The 19,213-nt window shown below is 40.8% G+C and overlaps 1 protein-coding gene across 2 annotated transcripts in view; it reads right to left on the bottom strand.

The window, feature by feature from the left end:
- Window positions 1-2,006: 2,006 nt before the first annotated feature.
- The window catches only part of ablim1a (actin binding LIM protein 1a), a 38,262-nt gene continuing 21,055 nt past the window's right edge, over window positions 2,007-19,213 (bottom strand). Inside the window, exons 5-25 of one of the 2 annotated variants that reach the window (XM_062400536.1) lie at window positions 18,473-18,599; window positions 18,250-18,343; window positions 16,115-16,202; window positions 15,038-15,102; window positions 13,922-13,999; window positions 13,584-13,742; window positions 13,316-13,360; window positions 13,005-13,040; window positions 12,771-12,900; window positions 11,683-11,802; window positions 10,812-10,916; window positions 10,304-10,351; window positions 7,905-8,045; window positions 7,107-7,201; window positions 6,761-6,884; window positions 6,455-6,516; window positions 5,312-5,372; window positions 5,068-5,075; window positions 4,476-4,550; window positions 3,356-3,436; window positions 2,007-3,139 (exon numbers count right to left, since the gene is read on the bottom strand). In XM_062400536.1, coding sequence (XP_062256520.1) covers window positions 3,026-3,139; window positions 3,356-3,436; window positions 4,476-4,550; window positions 5,068-5,075; window positions 5,312-5,372; window positions 6,455-6,516; window positions 6,761-6,884; window positions 7,107-7,201; window positions 7,905-8,045; window positions 10,304-10,351; window positions 10,812-10,916; window positions 11,683-11,802; window positions 12,771-12,900; window positions 13,005-13,040; window positions 13,316-13,360; window positions 13,584-13,742; window positions 13,922-13,999; window positions 15,038-15,102; window positions 16,115-16,202; window positions 18,250-18,343; window positions 18,473-18,599 — 1,856 coding nt within the window. In that variant the 3' untranslated portion in view covers window positions 2,007-3,025. Of the gene's footprint in view, window positions 3,140-3,355; window positions 3,437-4,475; window positions 4,551-5,067; window positions 5,076-5,311; window positions 5,373-6,454; window positions 6,517-6,760; window positions 6,885-7,106; window positions 7,202-7,904; window positions 8,046-10,303; window positions 10,352-10,811; window positions 10,917-11,682; window positions 11,803-12,770; window positions 12,901-13,004; window positions 13,041-13,315; window positions 13,361-13,583; window positions 13,743-13,921; window positions 14,000-15,037; window positions 15,103-16,114; window positions 16,203-18,249; window positions 18,344-18,472; window positions 18,600-19,213 lie in introns of those variants that run through there. The other variant, XR_009923902.1, reaches the window with a different exon arrangement.

The following is a 19,213-nucleotide window of genomic DNA, read 5'->3' as shown; positions in this document are numbered from 1 at the left end:
TAAAGACTTTATTTAACAGTCCAGGATTTACAAGGTAATTCTGTGGCCACAGTTAAAACCATGGGAGTAGCAACTATACATTTTGAAAGAGTGGGGAAATAAATGATACTGTCTGTGTACTAGTACTGACTAGGTACAGTGATGAGAAACAAAAATGAAGTTTGACAAAAAATGGTGTCACCAACCTTTCTCTTATTATGTAATTATGCTTGCTTTTTTTTAAAAAAGAGGGGACCAGCCACTATTATATTACAGCCCAAATACCATTGAAAATAACTAAAAATAATAACTAGGTTGCAGATTAAACATTATGATTAACTATGTTTTATTATTCTCTAACTTCGTTCTAGTTTTTCTCCTTATGTGACATTATTTACCTTCAATTGATGTACATTTGATTAAAGAATTTGATTTGTACTCCGCCTGTTGTTATTTCTTCTCCTCTTTAGAGTGCTCAGTTGTTACTAACTAACTCTGTAAGTATTGTATTGTGCTTACAAACATTTACACTAAAAATCACAGGATGTATTATAATACAGTGTCATTGTGTCACTCTAATTTCCCTTGTGGTTGATTAAGGTCAAACTGCAGCTCTTGGAAACATGCAGTGATGTATGACCTGGCACTTTGACATGTTTGATTTGAAATACAGAGACAACTTACAACTTAATCATATTTTTGTATTTCTTTAAGAACTATGCTGGTGTTTTTTTTTATTGTCACTAAGAATGTAACCAGTCTTTCCATCACTGTTGACCATTTTCCACAGCACTCTCTGTTCTCAAGGTCAGTTTTACCTGTGCATGCATATGATGATTCTGTGACATCAAAACATGCAAGTTATAGAAGATTGATGTGTTGCAACTTTCAGTGCACATGCACTGCCAGTGGGTTTCTCAGTGGAGTAGCAGATACCTTGTGTGAACTCTTTAAAGTGCATTTGCTCATTCATAGGAAGAAGACATGTTTGATAAATTTTAAGATTTCTTACCTGATTTAAAAAATGTATCTTTTTGTAGAGAAAAAAAACATATCAGACACAAAGTAGTTTATATGTCTTATAATGTGTTGGGTGGATATTATTAAATTGTCCTGCCATTGTGGGAGCCATTGGTCAGTTCATTTCACCGTATTTGGAAATTAAAATTGGAAAAACATCACATAAGCTTGAGGTAATAAGATGTAATCCACACCATGAGAGTTGTATGCATTATTTTGTGCCTTCTAACAGGAGCTTCACAAAGTCAGAGTCAATTAGGATTTGAAGAATGCAAGATGGAATATGAAAAATAAGTCTGGGTGTGTAGAGTAAACAGCTCAATGCTACATTTACCACTACCAGCAAAACACATCGGAACCACCAACCAGAAATTGGTTTATTTCATTATGGGTAACATAGGCCCCATGTTTTGGCAGGATTTCTGCTGCACTGATTTTGATGCATACAACTATTAATCATGATTCTGACTGATAGTGGTACAGTGCTTAAACTGTGGAGAATGCTTTTACTGAGAGTTAGTAGCTTTGTAGCATTGCTAACAAATCAAGGGGATAAATAGTGTATTTCTTTGGAATTGTACAACACTATGCAAGACTTGCACCTTTGAACCAAATCTTTTATCTTCTTGCACGTGAATTCATCAATCCGGGGAATAGGTGTTCAAATTATAATTTTTTACAACTGCATTAACACATGGAGATAAGCCGAAACAGAGAGTAACGATTTAGCTTTTTAATTCTTTCACCATGAGTTGCTTAGTTAATAAATAAACCGTGGCTATGGGTGCGATGGAAAATGGTCAGTTATCATGTTATCCTTGTAAGTGGGGTATGGTCTTTCAATGCACAATCTACAATTATGTAGGAGTGAAAACATGTTTTCTTCACCGGGGATCCATTAGTCAGTGTTTGTATTGAGGGTCAAAAGACTCCACCATCTGATTGCTCCCTTGAAAGTCAACAAGTACTCAGACTACCTTTCTCCTAACTCTACCCCTGAATCAAATCACTGTGTGTTCAAATGTGGTGAAATGCAGAGAAGAAAACACAGAGGAGAACAGAGGCGGTGGAACCTGTGGTATAGCCGAGGATCATATGATTTGTGGTGATTAAAAGCTTTATTGGCTTAGATTTCAATACAACAAAATGGCAGTGTGGGTTTTTCAGTTATAAAACAGTACCTTCAAATACAGTTGCTTCTTTCATTTTGTGTTTTACCTTTTTGAATGTTACCGTATGTTGGGTATGGCAATAAAATATTTTAGGATTTGTACTTCCAATACATGTAAAGGGAAAGTGTCTGGCTGTGAGTATGAGAGCCTGAGAAGAGCGACGTTTTCTTTTTGTCAGGGTCGGGTGAATGTTTTTGCATGTACAGTAGCCAGGTGGGGAAGGAGACGGATAATGTGGAGGTGCTTGGATCATTCATTTCCATGTAGACCCGGAAGAAAACAGTTGGTGGGTCAGCTGACTTCTGCTTTCCCAGGGGCTTTTATTTATTTTTTTTTTAATTCAAAGACTCACTGAGCCGATTCTTGCCAACTTTGGACTAAAACAGTTTCAGCCCAAGCGAAGGAAAGCTGACACATGTTCAAGCTATACAAGCATGGACATTTTGTAATGGCGTCATGAGGTTTCTACTGTACTTACAAAGTTCCACAGGAATCAACAGCAACGAAGAGTAGGAATAAACAAGCGAGAAAGAAAGGAGAGCAGTTCCACTCAAAGCAAAAGCAAGAAGAAAACACGAGCGCAGTCAAACCAAATAACATGAACCTATGTATCATTCACTCTCATTCTTTGTCATTTTTGAACATGGAAGAGTTTCCCATTCCTTGTTTCCTGTGCAAATCTAACTGGACAAATCATTCAGCTCGCAGTCTCAGGAAGCATCAGAGCAATAAAAAAAAATGGCTTCCTTGGTTATGTCAGGATAAAACAAAACAAACCCAAAACCTACATCTAGATTACAGTTTGTCGTGTGCTATCTGAGTGAATGTACAGTATATGCATGCTGCTCTGAGTGCTAGAAGAGCTTGGCCTTCTTTTTCATGTCGTTGCGTTTCCACAGGGGAAGCCTGTCAAATTCCTGGATCTCCATTCCAAAGATGTCAAAGAACGTTTCGGGCGCTAAGTGGCGCTAGAGTTGAGAACAAAGGTGGAGAAAACAAAGGAGGGGAAGGGATGGGAGTAATTTTGGTTAGCACGGAAGCCATAAAAAGGAGGGTCACTGCAAAAATGACAAGAAGCAATGGATACTGCACATTCATCGCTACAGTAGAATTTTTGTAGCACATGCTTTTTACACAAAAGCAGAGAAATCAAGTATCCAGTGTCATGTGGAAAAAACTAATACCTCCAGTCTGGTTCTGTCCACATCCCTGGGCAGTTTAGCTCTCCCTCTACTGGTTATCAAGAGCATTTCATATGGGTACACCTTCAGAAAGAGACACTCGTCAGTGAACAGGTCAAACCTACAAGGTGGAGTCAAGCTGCATAAACCTTACAAATCATTTCTTATTTAGCCCAACTATAGAATTTGGAGACTTTAGTTAATCTGACAGTGACGAAGGGGACACTGAGTGGGAGGACAGGTATGTGACAGGAGGCTGACTGGGATTGAGAACTGGACTTTGTTTTAGGTTGTCAGGGAAATGCGGGGTCTGATGGTTTGGACACTTTTTTATGGTGTAGAAACGTGCAATAGATTAGGTAAGGGCAAAAACATGAGATATGTAATAGTCTGTATTTTTAATGGAAACTAAAATAAGAACCAACATCAGTTATGTAAGCTAAGTAAATCCACTTAGGAATGATTGACCTGGTGCATTTTCTACATGTCTAAATAGCTTATCCCATCCGTACAGGAAAAAATGAGTTAGCATTTTAGTGGAAATGCTCAGTAATAAGCAACTAGAAGTTCTTCAAGGCCTCTGATCAACTCATATCCACACAGTTTTGTGTACACTCCCTTATATACTACACAGTATATAATGATATGAGTTGTTCAGGTGACAATCTAGGCGGATTCTCAACTGTATGCTGCATACAGTATCCAGCCACTGTAAGTCAAAGCTATTTGCAGATGAGCATGGAGAAGCCAGCATGCTATAAGCGCTACAGAGTGACTCGGCAGCTCCTGAAGCAGCATGCTAAATCAGGAAACCAGCTAATGTGAGTCTTTCAATTCCAGTAAAAAGAAATCAGTTTTTTAATTATCTCCTTAATTCTTCCCTGAACATCCTCACGCTACGAGAGCAGATACAACTAGGTAATTATTTCATTTCACTCTGTTCGTTTGGATTCATATTTTTCTCTTTGTCAAATTGTCAAGCCTTTCTCCAAATGAGCTGTGACTATATCATAATTTTCAAGGTAAAAGGGCTCTTTTTAATCAGCTATATAATAAAAATGTCCAACATGTTTTTGTGTGGATTACAATGCTGTCATCAGTACAGAAAGAAGAAGATACTTGCTTTTGGTTCCAACATATTAGGCATAGAAACTCCCCTGTCCATCCTTGCAAGTGCTGCACGGCCATCCTTAATGTGCTAAAGAATAGAACATACACAAATGTAATATAGTGGAAGGGGGCTGCAGGGTTAATGGCATGAATATGTCCACTTATGACAGTGGGCACAGTTTTCATTGGATGGAGCAAGTAGCTTTGATGCTATTCTATAAGTTAATTAAAGATGGGCAGTTGTTTAAATGTTTTCTGTATGTCTCTGTAGTTTTTTTTAACTCTATATATGATTTGAAATGTGACATTTAGCTTGAGTCATAACACTGGATAACGACACACAGAACAAGACGTGAGGCGATGGTTGACCATTGCATTTACAGTTCACTGGTTCAGCTACTGGGTGGCAGTGCATGTTTTGGGCACTTGTAAATCACTGCACCGCAAACCCCGTAGATGACAATTTATCAAACAGTGACGCAAGCAAGTAGCAGGAGTTGCCTGTGTGCATTCAGGGCAAAGTATCTCTTGCAACCCAGGAGCAAGCAAATATATGATGCAAGGGGAGGAAGCATGCCATGGGAGAAAGCAGATGAGAGACATACCTGAAACTCTGCAGGACAAAATGGGACAGAAAATGAGACTCACAGTTAATGGTTTTGCTTTCAAATCCCCCCCGCTGTCCCTGACTATACATTGTGTCAATCATTTTGCCAAGTATTTTTTATATTTCAAAATGCACATCAATTTATTATGTACACAGCCATTTCTGAGAACTGATGCTGAATAGCTCTGGTGAAATTGGCAAGAGATTTGGTTGGCGACCATGTTTGGGTAGTGAGCTCTCACCTTTGCCTCCCCCATACATGTCGCTGTAGCTGCTGTACTGGGTGAAGTCCGTGGACTGGGGCTGCCAAAGCACAGGGAGCAATACATCAACACAGACTTGTGGACATTTGGTTGATGAAGAACAGAATGATGTTTCAAGGGAATTCATGTATTTCTCAACCTGGGTATTTTAGGTCCTTAACCTGGTATTTTTCAACCCTATTTTTATTAATGTGAGTATGTCAATGAATGGTTACAAGTTCTGGAATTGGTCCAGTAGACTGCCTCTGCCTACAATTTAAACTTATGGGGCAACTGCGACATCCAAAAAAATGTCCACTAAAACTTGTAAAGTCATGACATTGTTATACTGGGTCTTTGCTAAGATTAAAAACATCATTACACATATCTCGGTCAATGAGAAGACTCACTCTCAACCGCACAGCAGCTCATTGTCCCTCCTCTGCTTGTTGCCTCTCCCTCTCCCCTTGTTTGCTCTTCATTTTGTGAGAGCTCTTCATTCGTATACCCCGGTTTCAAAAAGGTAGCGATGACCAGGAAAGACAAAGCCTCATTCAAATTGTCCACATCAGAAAAAGATTCCTCTATTACAGTTTTTCTTAGTAAACTTCTCTCTCTAACTCATACCGCCTCCATTTCCTGCAACAACCCAAGTCTTAGCGAGACTTTCCATTTTGGAAACATGTGTAATTTTGCAAAGCTCAATATAGCAAAGACCCAAAATAACAATTTGAGACTTAAATTGGTGTAAAAGTTTTTTTCAGTGGACATTTCATGGACTGTCACTGTTGCCCCATAACATCACATTGTAGCAACTGCCGTCGTGTCATGGCTGCTGGCAAAGAAGAACGACCGGACTGATTTCAAAAGTACCATTAATTTACATTTATAAACATAGGGCCATAGGGTTAAAAAAAATCGGTAATTCTCCTTTAAATTTCTATAAACTGTCTATAAAAAAATCGACAGAATTGTTGTTTCTGTCACTATGGCAAAGAAATAATTAAATTAAAAAACAATTTCTATTAAATATCAATGTTTTTAATGACTTCATGTATGTTTTACATAAACAGTAGCAAATTTTGTTGAATGTGAATATAGAGTTCATCATATAGTCTATTGTAAATCTGAGTGAGGTCTCACCCGGTGTAGCCCATTCCTTCCATAGCCCGGCAAAGAGTTCGTTTTTGTTGGTGAAGTTGGATCTGAAACATAAACATTGTTGAAATTATATCAGATTTAATTTTTTTAATTTAAAATCTAATGAAATTTAAGTTGATCCAATGAAGCACATAAACATTTACAGCAAATTAAATAAGTTATAAATGCTATTCAATGATCCAGACCAGACATCTAAAAAAAGATGCAAACACGTAGGTGCACAGTTCCTGGGTTCCTGTACATTGCTGACAACTCAGAAGTGTATCAGCTGATGAAGCTGCTTCGTACCTGCGTCACAGTTGCTCTGTTTAGGGTCGTAGCGCTGAGCGGAGAGACTTCGTGCGTGACGCTCCCTGATCTGTTCTTTTTCCTTCTCCTCCTTCAGAATGAGCTTTCCTAAACCAGACTGAATCTAAACAGACACACACATGTGTTCAATTAATTTTCAGTACATACACACATAGGCATCAGTCTATAAAGTAAATATTAAGAGTAAAAAACATGCATTAATCTCAGGCACATGATATCCAAATATGCATTACCACTCGTACATATAGTTTCAAGAAGGTTTATGATTCATTTGGAATACACTGCAAATACAATAAGTAACTTTGGCTGCGGTTTTATTACTGACCTTGTTGAGATGTTCCTCCTGGAGCTGCTTTCTTTTCAAGGCCTCTTCTTCATCGTCTTCTCTGGATCGTCGCCTCCCTTCTGAACCTATGGGTGCTGTACACAAGCCCAGAACGTTACAGACACACACACACACACACACACATCTCTCTAGAGTTAAAGAATGCGTCAGGTGTACTTGTGTAGTACGAAAAGAAGAAAAATGCTTCATTGATACTTCAAATTTAGAGAATGACAGAAAGCTTTAGCTGCTTCATTGGCCTGTATAGAGCATTGAGGAAAAAACACAGTAGGTGGACGATAGAACACAAATGTGAGACAGAGTTGACGAGACAGACAAACATAAGGACTTATTGGAATATTTGGCTGCACTGACATGACGGATGTTTAAACTCCATTGGTCATGTCGACGTTCTACCGGATGTCAAATACACAGAACAGCACGATGTAAGACAGACACACAAAGGTCAGTTTGAAGTCCGTCTCAGTTATCTCTGTCCTAGTCATTTGTGGCACTGTTGCGTACAGCTTGAGCACCTGTCATGAGCAGCGGGTGAACATAAAGTGGGGGAGCTGATGCTACCTCAAGCAGAAAAATGATATAGCAGCAACAGAAACCAAATAACATGTCCGCTTTAGTGCAAGCAAAACTGAAAAGCAGGTTACTATGACGCCTGAGTAGCACTGGGAGCTCTGAGAGAAGCAGGGATGCATTTAAGCTTTGGGGGGGGGGGGGCAGCTGGAACAAGGAGAGCTAGGTGTCTGTTGAACCGCTGCAAGCATCGGGAGCCTACTGTACCTAACACAGTGAGAGAGTAGGGCCAACGGACGCCCTCACTCCGCGAGCTGTCATCCAGAGAGGGAGCATGGGCCGCGGGGAAGGTGGCGGATCTGATGATGTCATCAGCCGACTTGCTTTGAAGGACTATGGCAGCTGTATCTATAGGTTGGTAATCATGGGGACTGAACTATCAGTGTCAGTGGTCACAGTGTCAAACCAGCAGTTAACATCAGAGAACCATCTTAGTCTTTGTTCATCTGGGTTTCAAAGATAAGGCTTTTACAATGTCTTTCCTAACAAGTCACTGGATATTAGATAGAGCCCTAAACTCTAATGTTCTCAAGCAAATGGTTAACAACTGTCTTTGGGTGAGAGTCAGTATGGTTTTAAGGATGTTTTTGCTGACATCGGGTCAGAAAATACTCCAGCTGCCAAATATTCTACACAAGTAAAATCTTCTCACTCCGTTACCATATTTTTTTAAATCCAGCTATAAGCAAACTCCTAATGAAACGTAGATTTAAGAAGAAAAATCAGCTGTGCTGCTGAAGCCTTTCTTTCAGTGGTGTGTCATAATGCCTGGCATGGCAAACAGCTTGTCACGAGTTAAGGCTAAAAATATGAACAAATTAGAATGATACTAAGGTGGAAGCGATATCTCTCCTTACATCTCAGAAAAGCCCTCCCATAAAGGAAATGATATTCTCTGTGTGCATTCATCTTGTAATTAAACGCCTGCTTAGCTGCAGGTTATTGTTTACAATCGGCTGTTGCCTCTTATTGGTTCTGTTAATTTTGTAGACATGGTTGCATCACCTTTGACAAAGAATGGGTACAGGTTAAGCAGAGTAGGAAGCGGTGCCCCTGACAGGTGACTGGAGATAAAGTGTTCTTGTGAGTGTTCTAATGAGATTTCACGCATTATTACACACATGAGAAAAAGCACAGATTTATCATTGAATATTGGTGTAAGTTGTCTTACTGCCCTGGCTAGTCCACCTCACATTATACTGTCGAGACATTGTTTTATTACACTACATTGATATTTCATGTTTATTCGGTTTACATATTTACAGTTATCCATTTAAAGTAATATACAAGTCTTTTCAGCTCTCATATTATTGACATGTGTAACATCTGTAGTAAGTTTGAGACATGGTACTGAGGCAGGAAAAGACAGGATTCTATGTTGTCACTGGGTTGTTTCGTTGCTTGTTAATAGTAAACTATTTAACAGTTACCATAGCAGTGCTTTTCAGGCATTTTCCTCAATACTGCACGTTTGATATGTATACAGTCAATTTGAAGGGATAATAGCCCTTCTTCAGTCAGAGGGGTGAAGATGTCCAGGCAGACAGCAGCGAGGCATACTACGAGACACACTTTAAGCAACGGATAGACAGGCAGCAAGGAATCCTGAGACAGGACAGACACTGAGAGATTTACTACTTGAAGAGGTGTGCTGTCTGGTCCATTTATCTCGGTTGGCTGCTTTTGGGGGGAAGGATGCTGGAGTCTAATGGTTTGACTCATAGTTTGGCCTGATTTTCAGATGTTTAGGATTGAATGCAGCCCATCTTTTTGGGGAGATTTCAAACAATTGGAAGGGGGGGGGGGGTCTGCTTCACAATCTGTAAAAGCTGCTTAAGTTAGGTTAAGTTCACCTTTTCTGCTTTACTCCATTTCATACAACAAGATTACAACACCCAAATCAAGGGACTTAAGTTACATAACCTCCTTTTAACAAAGGGCCGGTTGGGACATTACTCCTGTGACTTGTTGAGATGGACAGAGTGCAGTGTAAAACAAGCTCCAGGTCAGACAGACGAGGATTGGAGACAGACTTCAAACAGTGCTCACACACTGACACTGGGGTGACTACATGGTTAAATGAAAACACGGTTTCAGGTGATTAACAAAAGCACTTTCACTTAAGAACCAAAATCTATCAACAAGTGGTTCCCAAAGTTTATATTCTGAGGTTCCCCCCCCCACAGTCCTATCAGATAGTCACAAACCCCTCCACGCTCACAATATACAGTACTACCGAATATATTTTCATATGCCTGTCATTGTTTCAACCATCTACCCATTAAGTTTAGCTCAATGTTTTAACCTTTTATCCATTACTTTCAGCTATTTCCATGATATATCCATCACATATTGCAAACAATTTGAAAAAAAAATCTTTACTTTTAGCCTTTTGTTAGGGCTTCTGCGTTTGCTTGCTAACCTTTCATGAACTCTTATGTACAGTAACATACAGTGTTTTTTTTTTTTTTTTTTTTAACCCTATAGGGAATCACATCACCAGAGTATGACTCTGGAGTAGGGCTCACAGACAGACATTTTTCTTTTCAGTTGTTACAGATCATAGATATACTATGAATTTAAATAATAATAATAAGGAAAGTTACCGTGCTGTTTGTAAATGGGTGGTTTTCTGTAGATGTTGATCCCCTGATCTGAAAACATTAACATATAAACAGAAAAGACATTTACTGATTATACCGAGTGTAGCTCTATTAAAAAATGAAAAGCAAACCATGATGCATTGGGATTACATTAACTGGCACCCTCTCCTTGTGATTGATCTGTACAGTCGTGACGGTAGAAGGGGGGAAGCAATCCCAAACAAAGTATAATGAGAGGGAGAGAGAGAGAGAGAGAGAGAGATAGATAGATAGATAGATAGATAGATAGATAGACAGACAGACAGACAGACAGACAGACAGACAGACAGACAGACAGACAGACAGACAGACAGACAGACAGACAGACAGACAGACAGACAGACAGACAGACAGATAGATAGATAGATAGACAGATAGACAGATAGACAGATAGACAGATAGACAGATAGACAGATAGACAGATAGACAGATAGTGGGGGAGAGCAGTGACAGGGTGCGCTCCAGCTCCTACCTGGGAGGTGGAAATGTTTAGGGGTCAGAGAGAGAGGCGGAGTGATCGGCCGGCTGTCGGGCCTGAGCGGGAGTGGGGAGCTCCGGCCACTTGGCGGGTCAGTGCCTCCAGTCAGAACAACCAAGAACAGAACATAAGCAGGCGGGATAATAGAGGGAAACCACAGTATGAACGTTGCAACACACAGGGACCAACGGGACCAGTCGATGTCACTTTGAGTGGATGGGAGACAGAATTCTGGTTGGTTATGATAAATGCAGTAAATGGAGCTGAGCTCTATGTGGAGGATGAAGGTAGGAGAGCGGATCAATGCGCCAGAGTTTAAAATAGCCAGATTAAATGCTTTGGAAGATGTGTTATTAGCCATGAAGTATAAATCGGTTCAGCTGTTGTATAATATGAGTTCACAGTTGAATAAAAGTTAAGAAATGAATATTTCCAAGCATTCAAAGTCAAATGTATATGACAAAACCTGAGTTTTTTATCTATGCCTTAGAATTTAGAGCCGGGATTCAGAAAATGCACCGAAAAAAGGCTTCAACCATCCAACATTCAAGGAAGTGTCGGCTTGGATTTTGGATTTGAAGTATTCCCTTTTGTGCATGCAAAGCCGCAAACAGAAACACAGTGACTGTCTTCAACGTTGGCAGAGGCTGTGTTAGTCAGAGGTGAAGTGAGTGCCTTGGCTGGATGGGTTTACCAATGACATGGGTTTGACCATTCAGGATTGCAGCTCTAGTGTAATGAAAAAATGTGGATGGATCCCGAGCAGCCGATGGGGCATAGAGGGGGAGGTGGCATCCAGGGTGATGATGGAGATGATATTTGTGCCTTAAGGGGAGGGTGGCAAAGAGTTGAGTGGGGCCCTTACCTTGGCTATGGGGGAGGAAGTGGTGTCTGAAAGGGGAGGTGGGGCGGGAGTCACTATTTCTGGAGCCCACACTGTTACTGCACAGGGAGGAGCAGAGCTTCTGCATGCCTGTCAGAGCCTCTGCGGTGAGGGAGTGACAGGGGGACAAAGCCCCAGGACCAGGCAGCAGAGGGGGGCGATGTGGGGGAGGAGATAGAGGGTGAGAAGGTGAGGGAAGATATGCGGGAATCCAATGTCGAAAAAAAGGAAATAAAAGACACGCAGTGAGTGAGAGGTAAGGTGTATTCAAGATGTGCAGTAAGAAACAAGGAAAAGTAAGACTCTTTGTAACGAAAAGAATCGTAAACTGAAAAAAGTTGTGATTTGAAAGGTGCAAATTGACTTTAAGGTTTTTATCCTGCGAAAGGAGGGATTGTTCATCAAGTGGAACTAAAATAGAGAAAAATAAATTCAACAGCATAACAACCCAAAGTCAATTTTGATGAAATTCTCTTTTAAAATGGTAAATAAGGAGGTGGAGGTAAAGAGTCAGTGAACTCTGCTCCATCTACCCTAACTCTAACAACTATCATCTACATAAGATCTCATCAAGACATGTATTAAAATACCCATATACCAGATTTTATCAAAAACACTGTAACATTACACATGGACACACACACACACACACACACACACACACACACACACACACACACACACACACACACACACACACACACACACACACACACACACACACACACACACACACACACACACACACACACACACACACACACACACTAACCTTAACCTAACCATCGACCATCAACCATCAACCATCAACCATCAACCATCAACCATCAACCATCAACCATCAACCAAAAACCTTAACCATAACATAAACTTAAATTAACTAAACTTAACTTATCTTAACCTAACCTCAATGTATTTTTCTTTGATAATTTACACTAACCCTTACCCCATAAGGGATACAAGTCTCCAGATGTGACAATGTAAACAGATTTGGGTCCCCACTGCATAAGTAATATCTGGACCACACACACACACACACACACACACACTGCATACACACAAGTACTCACCTGGCCTGTGAAAATGCTGCGGGGACCGTGACAAGGTTGGGGTGTAACCATGGCGATTATAAACCGGTGATCCTATGGAGCCCTGACTTGTTGACCTTTGGAGGATACGTTCCCTCCTGTCGTAGGAGCCCTGACACACACACACACACACACACACACACACACAGGTTATTAAATTACATGGTATTTCTGGTTACATTTAGGGGACAGGAAATGTGACAAAATGATGCTCACCTCAGGAGGTGGAGTTGGCGACATGTTCCTTGAGAACTAGAAAGAATCGATAAAGTCTGAATTACAACTTTATCAGTCAATCTAGATAATGTTCGACTGCTCCACACAGCCACACCTGAATATCTTAGCGTTAGCAGGCTACAAAAACAGCTCTCTGTCTGATGGAGTATGACTTATCTGCTGACCATCCACATTTTTTACTTCTACAAGGCACATGGCCTCCTTTTTATGCGACGCACACCTCGCACGCTGTTATTTCCTTTACAATTCAGGGTCATTCGTCATCATTATCACATGATGACGTAACTTACCCTGTCATCTGGCAGCGGGGAGCGTTCCCTCCTGGCAGTGTGGAGCTGTGAGGGAGACAGAAGTTTAGTACTGTGTAAAAACTTGTTTAGAAATATCACACAATCTGTTAAGACTACCGTGTGTTCATTTAACTCTCTAGGGAGAGGAAAGTCATACGTCAGGGCAAACAGATGGTCATTTGAAGAGTGTTTCTCTTTATTTACAGTTCTGTGTCTGCAGGAAGCTAGAGTGCATGCAGGAACGAAAGCATGCGGCCTGTGTGTTTACCTCTCCCACACTCTCTCGTCTCTCCTCTCGCTCATCCAGGGAGGTGCTGTACATAGGCTCATAGGTAATAAGATCAGGACGCTCAATGTCATAAATGGCTTTGACTTTTGGAATAGCAGCTAGGTCTCTGTAATCAAGGATCTCATTGTCTACTTTTGCCTAGGGAGACATATAAAGACATGTACACACACACACACACACACAAAGACAAGAGTAAAGGGAGATTACTACAGTAATACAGCGCTATCATTGAACAAGGTGCAACTGTTATAACAATAAGGATGAGGTTATTTCTGGAGAGACAGAGCAGCTTAGCGTAGCTCTGTGTCAAATCTTACATAGATCGTGTGACCCGGTGAGCCAGGTATGCTTGAACCAGGTCTGGAACAAATACTCTCAGATGACGACCTCGTCGGCTGTAAGAGAAAGAAAACACAATTGGCTGTCAAACGGGGCGTCTGTCTGTCTGTCAGGCCATCGGTCTCCCAGGATATGCGGCCCCCTGCCATCTGCACATCAACCTGAGATTATCACCCAGACATATTTCATTACATCGTTTGGCCTTAATACTACATGAGTGATGAGAGGGAACTATATTTATGTTTCAGGAATTGCATGAAGTACCTCTGAAAAACCAACATGTCATCTCATGATTGGGTCATTCATTTGCAGATTTGCAAAGTGAATGAGACTGTAGTGCTGTGATTGAATGCTCTAAAGAACCCCATGCCTGCTAATGGGAGATGGAGAGTTTGGATGGCAGCAGCAGATCTGAATGTGGGGTATTTAATTAGATTTTCAGATAATGGTTTAAATGGGCATTTTAGAAAAAGGCAAATTAGTCAAGTCTGCTCCTTCAAATGTGTCTTTGCTTCATGCACCTCTGATATGAGCACGAGTTAAAAGACAAGACCGAATGGCTCTGTATGACACCCAGAGAAGGGCACTGCCGGCTGTCTCCAGCAGATGGCAGCATACAGTGCATCGTGTCATATGTACAGTATATGGTGAAGGAACACAGGATGATGCCATCTCATAGCCAATAGCGAATACAGTACCTGCCTTTCTGTTTTTTGGAGGAATAAGAGGGACGGAGGCAATAGCTGTGAAGGAAGGGAGAGGGGGGTACACAGGACATCACACAGGGGTTGTGCCGATTTAGCCTGACTCACAGCTCACACATGTACATCAAAGCCAACATGTTCACATGTAAATATGCACATGAACAAGTATTTAAAACACACACACACACACAGGCAATGGCACACACACAGGCAATGGCGCAAACCCACACAATACCACCTGAATAGTCAAATGCCACCTTGGGATAAGGTTTAGCAGTACAGGAGGAGTGGTGCACAATCCGTGTTACATATTCAGAGACATGACCAGAAAGGGACTTTCAGTCAGGACAAAGTCAAGGACAATGGAGTCAGGGACAGATAAATTCCTACCCGCTCCCTGTGTCTCTCCTCTGTTCTGGTCGTGTTCTTGCAGCCGGGATGCCAAACTGTGGATCCTGATGAGAAGGAGGAAAAAAGAAAATATTTAGAACAACAGATACACATGGAAATAAAGAATATTCAAAAGACTGAAATGTTTATTGTATTTCCACATTTAATGAAATGTGAATCATTCATTCTGTGACACACTGTCAGCACTAGTTGTGCTGAAAATACAACAATTTGGTCATAGACATTGATCAGATCAGGAATCCTACTCAAAATAAGAAACAACATTGCTCTTATTCACTAATGTACCCACAGACTGTAGAAGCCAATTAAAAATGAGTGAAATTACACATTTGGGACTATTACACTATCAGTGCATAAAATAAAATGAATATCTATTACAGCCAGACAGATATATTGGTTTCTTTTCATTTATAATTAATATAATGTATCAAACTATACCATACAACAAAAGTGTAATAACATTTATGGTAAACTGTTAAAATATTAGGTCTCAGGTACATTTCTTTGTCATTAACAATATCTATTAGATCAACTCCCATTTTATGGATATTAAGATTGCTTGTCGTAAGGATAAGTTTTATATCATTGATTTTCTGCCTATTGCCTAACCTAACCCTCATTTAGCTCCAACATACTTTATTTAACCATTTAAAAGAAACGAGTGTTGGCATAGAAATGCTGAAGATTCCACATAATGTCCAAGGGAGGGGTCACTTAGGGGTGTGAGTAGGATATGAATCATATGCTATGGTCTTTGCAGTGGCCAAATCTTAATGCTGATTAAAAACCTTTACAAATATTTTTTCTCTGAGTTCTCTCTGAAGTGTGCGGGTCATTCTGTTTGGTCTGGACATTTCAAGGCATTTTGCTACTATGATAACTGCCTAGAAGTGTCCCAAGTATTGCACTTCCTTAACCACTAGTGTGGGACATTTCTAGGTATTTTCTTCCCTAACACCAAGAGTGGGACATTTCTCTGGATGAGCTTCAGTTTCAGCTCAAACACGCAGTACCTGGTTTTCCTGTGACAGTATGGACACAGGCTGGTTAGCTCACCTTGCAGATACATCTCCTCTCCCTCTGTGAACATCTGGTTGCACCTACTGCATCTCGCACAGCTGGGGTGGTAGTGCTTGTCTCCTGCCTGGAAGACACAAAGGAGCACAAAGCAGACTTGACATTGCAGAATATTGACTATCAGTGACTTCTGCAGTCGAGGGAGCAAGGCAGAGGTGCAACTCCAAGAAAATACAGCCAGTGCCCCACCTGCTCTCAGCTCTCTCATCTTTCCTCTGTAACAACTCTGCTGGTGCAATGATGTGTTTCATCAGATCCTGTGATCTGGTAATGGCTCTCTGTTCCTTCAACTTTAGTGAACTCAAGACCAAGCTTTTTAGTTTATAAGTTTATAGTTTTGTATACATCTTCCAATTTTTATTTTGGTTCATTTAAGCCTTTACTGTGTCTGTGCCGCTCTGTGTGTGTGTGTGTGTGTGTGTGTGTGTGTGTGTGTGTGTGTGTGTGTGGTTGTGTCTGAAAATAGTTAATGAGTTCAGTAGTTCATAAATGAGGATCCATGAGGATATACTGTATAAGATCCTTTAATGTATTCCAGTTAATTAATCTTACTGTACACAAACTGGTAGGACAGTGCTTATTGAATACGACCACCATGACATCGGCCAGATTGACACAGTCAACCTGCATTCAGGCATCTGAGTGTTCCTCTTTATGATAACCTGCAAAATGCAATCCAGTAAAAACGATCTAACGCCAACAGAGGCTCAAGTCCCACTGATGTGGCAATTTGCATGCAGAGTGCTCCATTATAAACGCCTGTGTTACTTTGACCGGGGGATGATAGATACCCAAATGAAACTCTGCCTGCTCTATAACAACCCTCAGTAACAGGAAAGTGGCCTCTCAGAGAGACGGAGCCAGAAACAAAAATTTGCATTTGACCTTTTACCGTATGAAAAATAAATACATCTACAGAATGTCTATAGCAAGCACTTCACAACCCCTCTTAACCAATACTCCCTTCACGCACGCTGTAAAACTGGATTCCCCTCTCAAGGATAATAAATGGTACTTCTGCTATGTGTGTAGTATGCCATTAAATGCACTCTCTATTTCTCTCTGCCTTCAATAATTACCCCCGCATTAATGAGCCATTCACATCGCACTCCCAAGGGAGGCAGACAGTATGTAAACCTACCGATGGCCACAAAGTATTTGACATGGGTCTGTGATTAGACTATCAGACAGGCAGCTCGGGCTTTGGCCCCACTGATCCATTGTCAGCAGTTCAGCATAGAGATGCAGAGGCCTCTACCTATTGTCATAAAGGCCTGCTTTAGTGCTGGATTACTGTAAGCCAGGCTGGCTGGCGAGCAGTGACATTTTCAAACCACTAAATGACACATAACTCAGTGTCTGATTGGATCACCGTCCGCAGAACAGACAGGCCAGCGTTTGTTCAAGAGCCGAGTGAAGCGAGACAGAGCGAAGGGCAGGACTGTTGGAGAGGTTTACATGAACTCAGCCCAGACAACGTTCATAACCTTCAACAAGAGTTTCGTAGGAGCGGCACGAAACACAGTGTGTTAATGATTAATGATCACTTCAGATCCCTTTTGGTGTTTTATCTAATATTCATATAATCTGTGGCAAAGCCTGCTTGTTTGAGTGTGTGCATGCATGTTTATTTAGGCAGCGTTGGAGAGTCCTATAAAAAATCTGCTTTGAATTAATCTTTTAGTTGAATACAGTCATGTCAAGAGTCTATCTGGCTCGGTGTTGAGGAGATTACCCCAGAGATTATCAAACTGCGTTTCACAATTTCCCTCCAATGCAACATCCTCTGTCTGTACAGAAAGCAGAATTTTGATGGTACAACTGTCAAAAATGTTTTATATTTCTATGCACAATATTATAATCCACATTCTAATAATTTTATATTTTGTAATTATATTTCTAAAATAAACAATTCAGATTGTTTGTGCCCATGTAATTCTTACTTACCTTCAGGCAGCATTCATTTGAAATCCAGGACAGGTGCAATATTAATAGTGTGTTTTATAAATTCCACATCAGATATTCAGCTGCGCAGAGTAACATCTGTCTGCACTACGCAGCCAATCAGACGGTGACAGTTCATACATGCTATGTGTGTGATATCTGTGTCTCACCTCCAGCACTTTCCCTGTGATGAACTGATGACACGCCTCACACTGAACTCCAAAATGGATCTGGTAATCCTTCTCACAGTAGGGGGCGCCATCCCTGGGTGGCGAGAGACAAATTTAAAACCAGGGGGACTTGACAATGAAATCTCATAGTATAGTGTATCTTATAATGCAAACGTGACTATGACCAAGTAGACTGTGAATATGATGCAAGTGAGCTTCTTACTTGCTGATGTACTCCCCGGTGAGCACTTTGCTGCAGGCCTTACACTTAAAGCAGCCCAGATGCCACTGTCTGTCCAGCGCCAGGAGGGCCTGTCCGTTCTTAATGTCTCGACCGCATCCTGCACAATCTGTAAAGCAAAAGTGCTGTCGCTTAAAAACACATAAATGCCCAGAGACTGAATCAATCCTCACTTCAGTTTGTAGAATTTAGTGAAATCTAATGGTGAAGTATCCGTTCCAGCTGAATACCCCTCATCTCAACCTCCACTTCCAAACATGTAAGAGAACCTGTGGTAGCCTTCAGTTGTCATAGAAACTCAAAAGGTGTGTTGTTTGTCCATAGAGAGGACCCACTCCCATTGTAAATATAAAGTATTTACATATAAAGGGCCTATTCTAGGGTAAAGCAAACAACTGGTACAATTAAGGTGATGACACACTACTGAATATTTAATATTCACTTTCTGTCAATAGATCCCTTTCACCTAAATCTTACAGACTGGACCTTTAAATGTTCCTGTCATCTAAAAAATACGACTTTAATTAAATATAGCTGGAAGTTACAGTATGCCTGAAGTGAGAATATGTTGTCATTTCTGACCCAAGACACTAGATGGTGATAGAGGGCAACCAGCAATGTTTTGACAGCTGCCTCTTGCTATCCTCCACATTTCTTTTAGCAAAGGCTCTGAAAGCTCCATCCATAGCCAAGTATGTTCCCGCGGCTCTGAAAGTACAAGAG

This window comes from Platichthys flesus, chromosome 12 (assembly GCF_949316205.1).
Source record: "Platichthys flesus chromosome 12, fPlaFle2.1, whole genome shotgun sequence".
NCBI lineage: Eukaryota > Metazoa > Chordata > Actinopteri > Pleuronectiformes > Pleuronectidae > Platichthys > Platichthys flesus.
The sequence above is the reverse complement of the archived record's forward strand: the minus strand, read 5'-3'. Positions and strand labels throughout refer to the sequence as shown.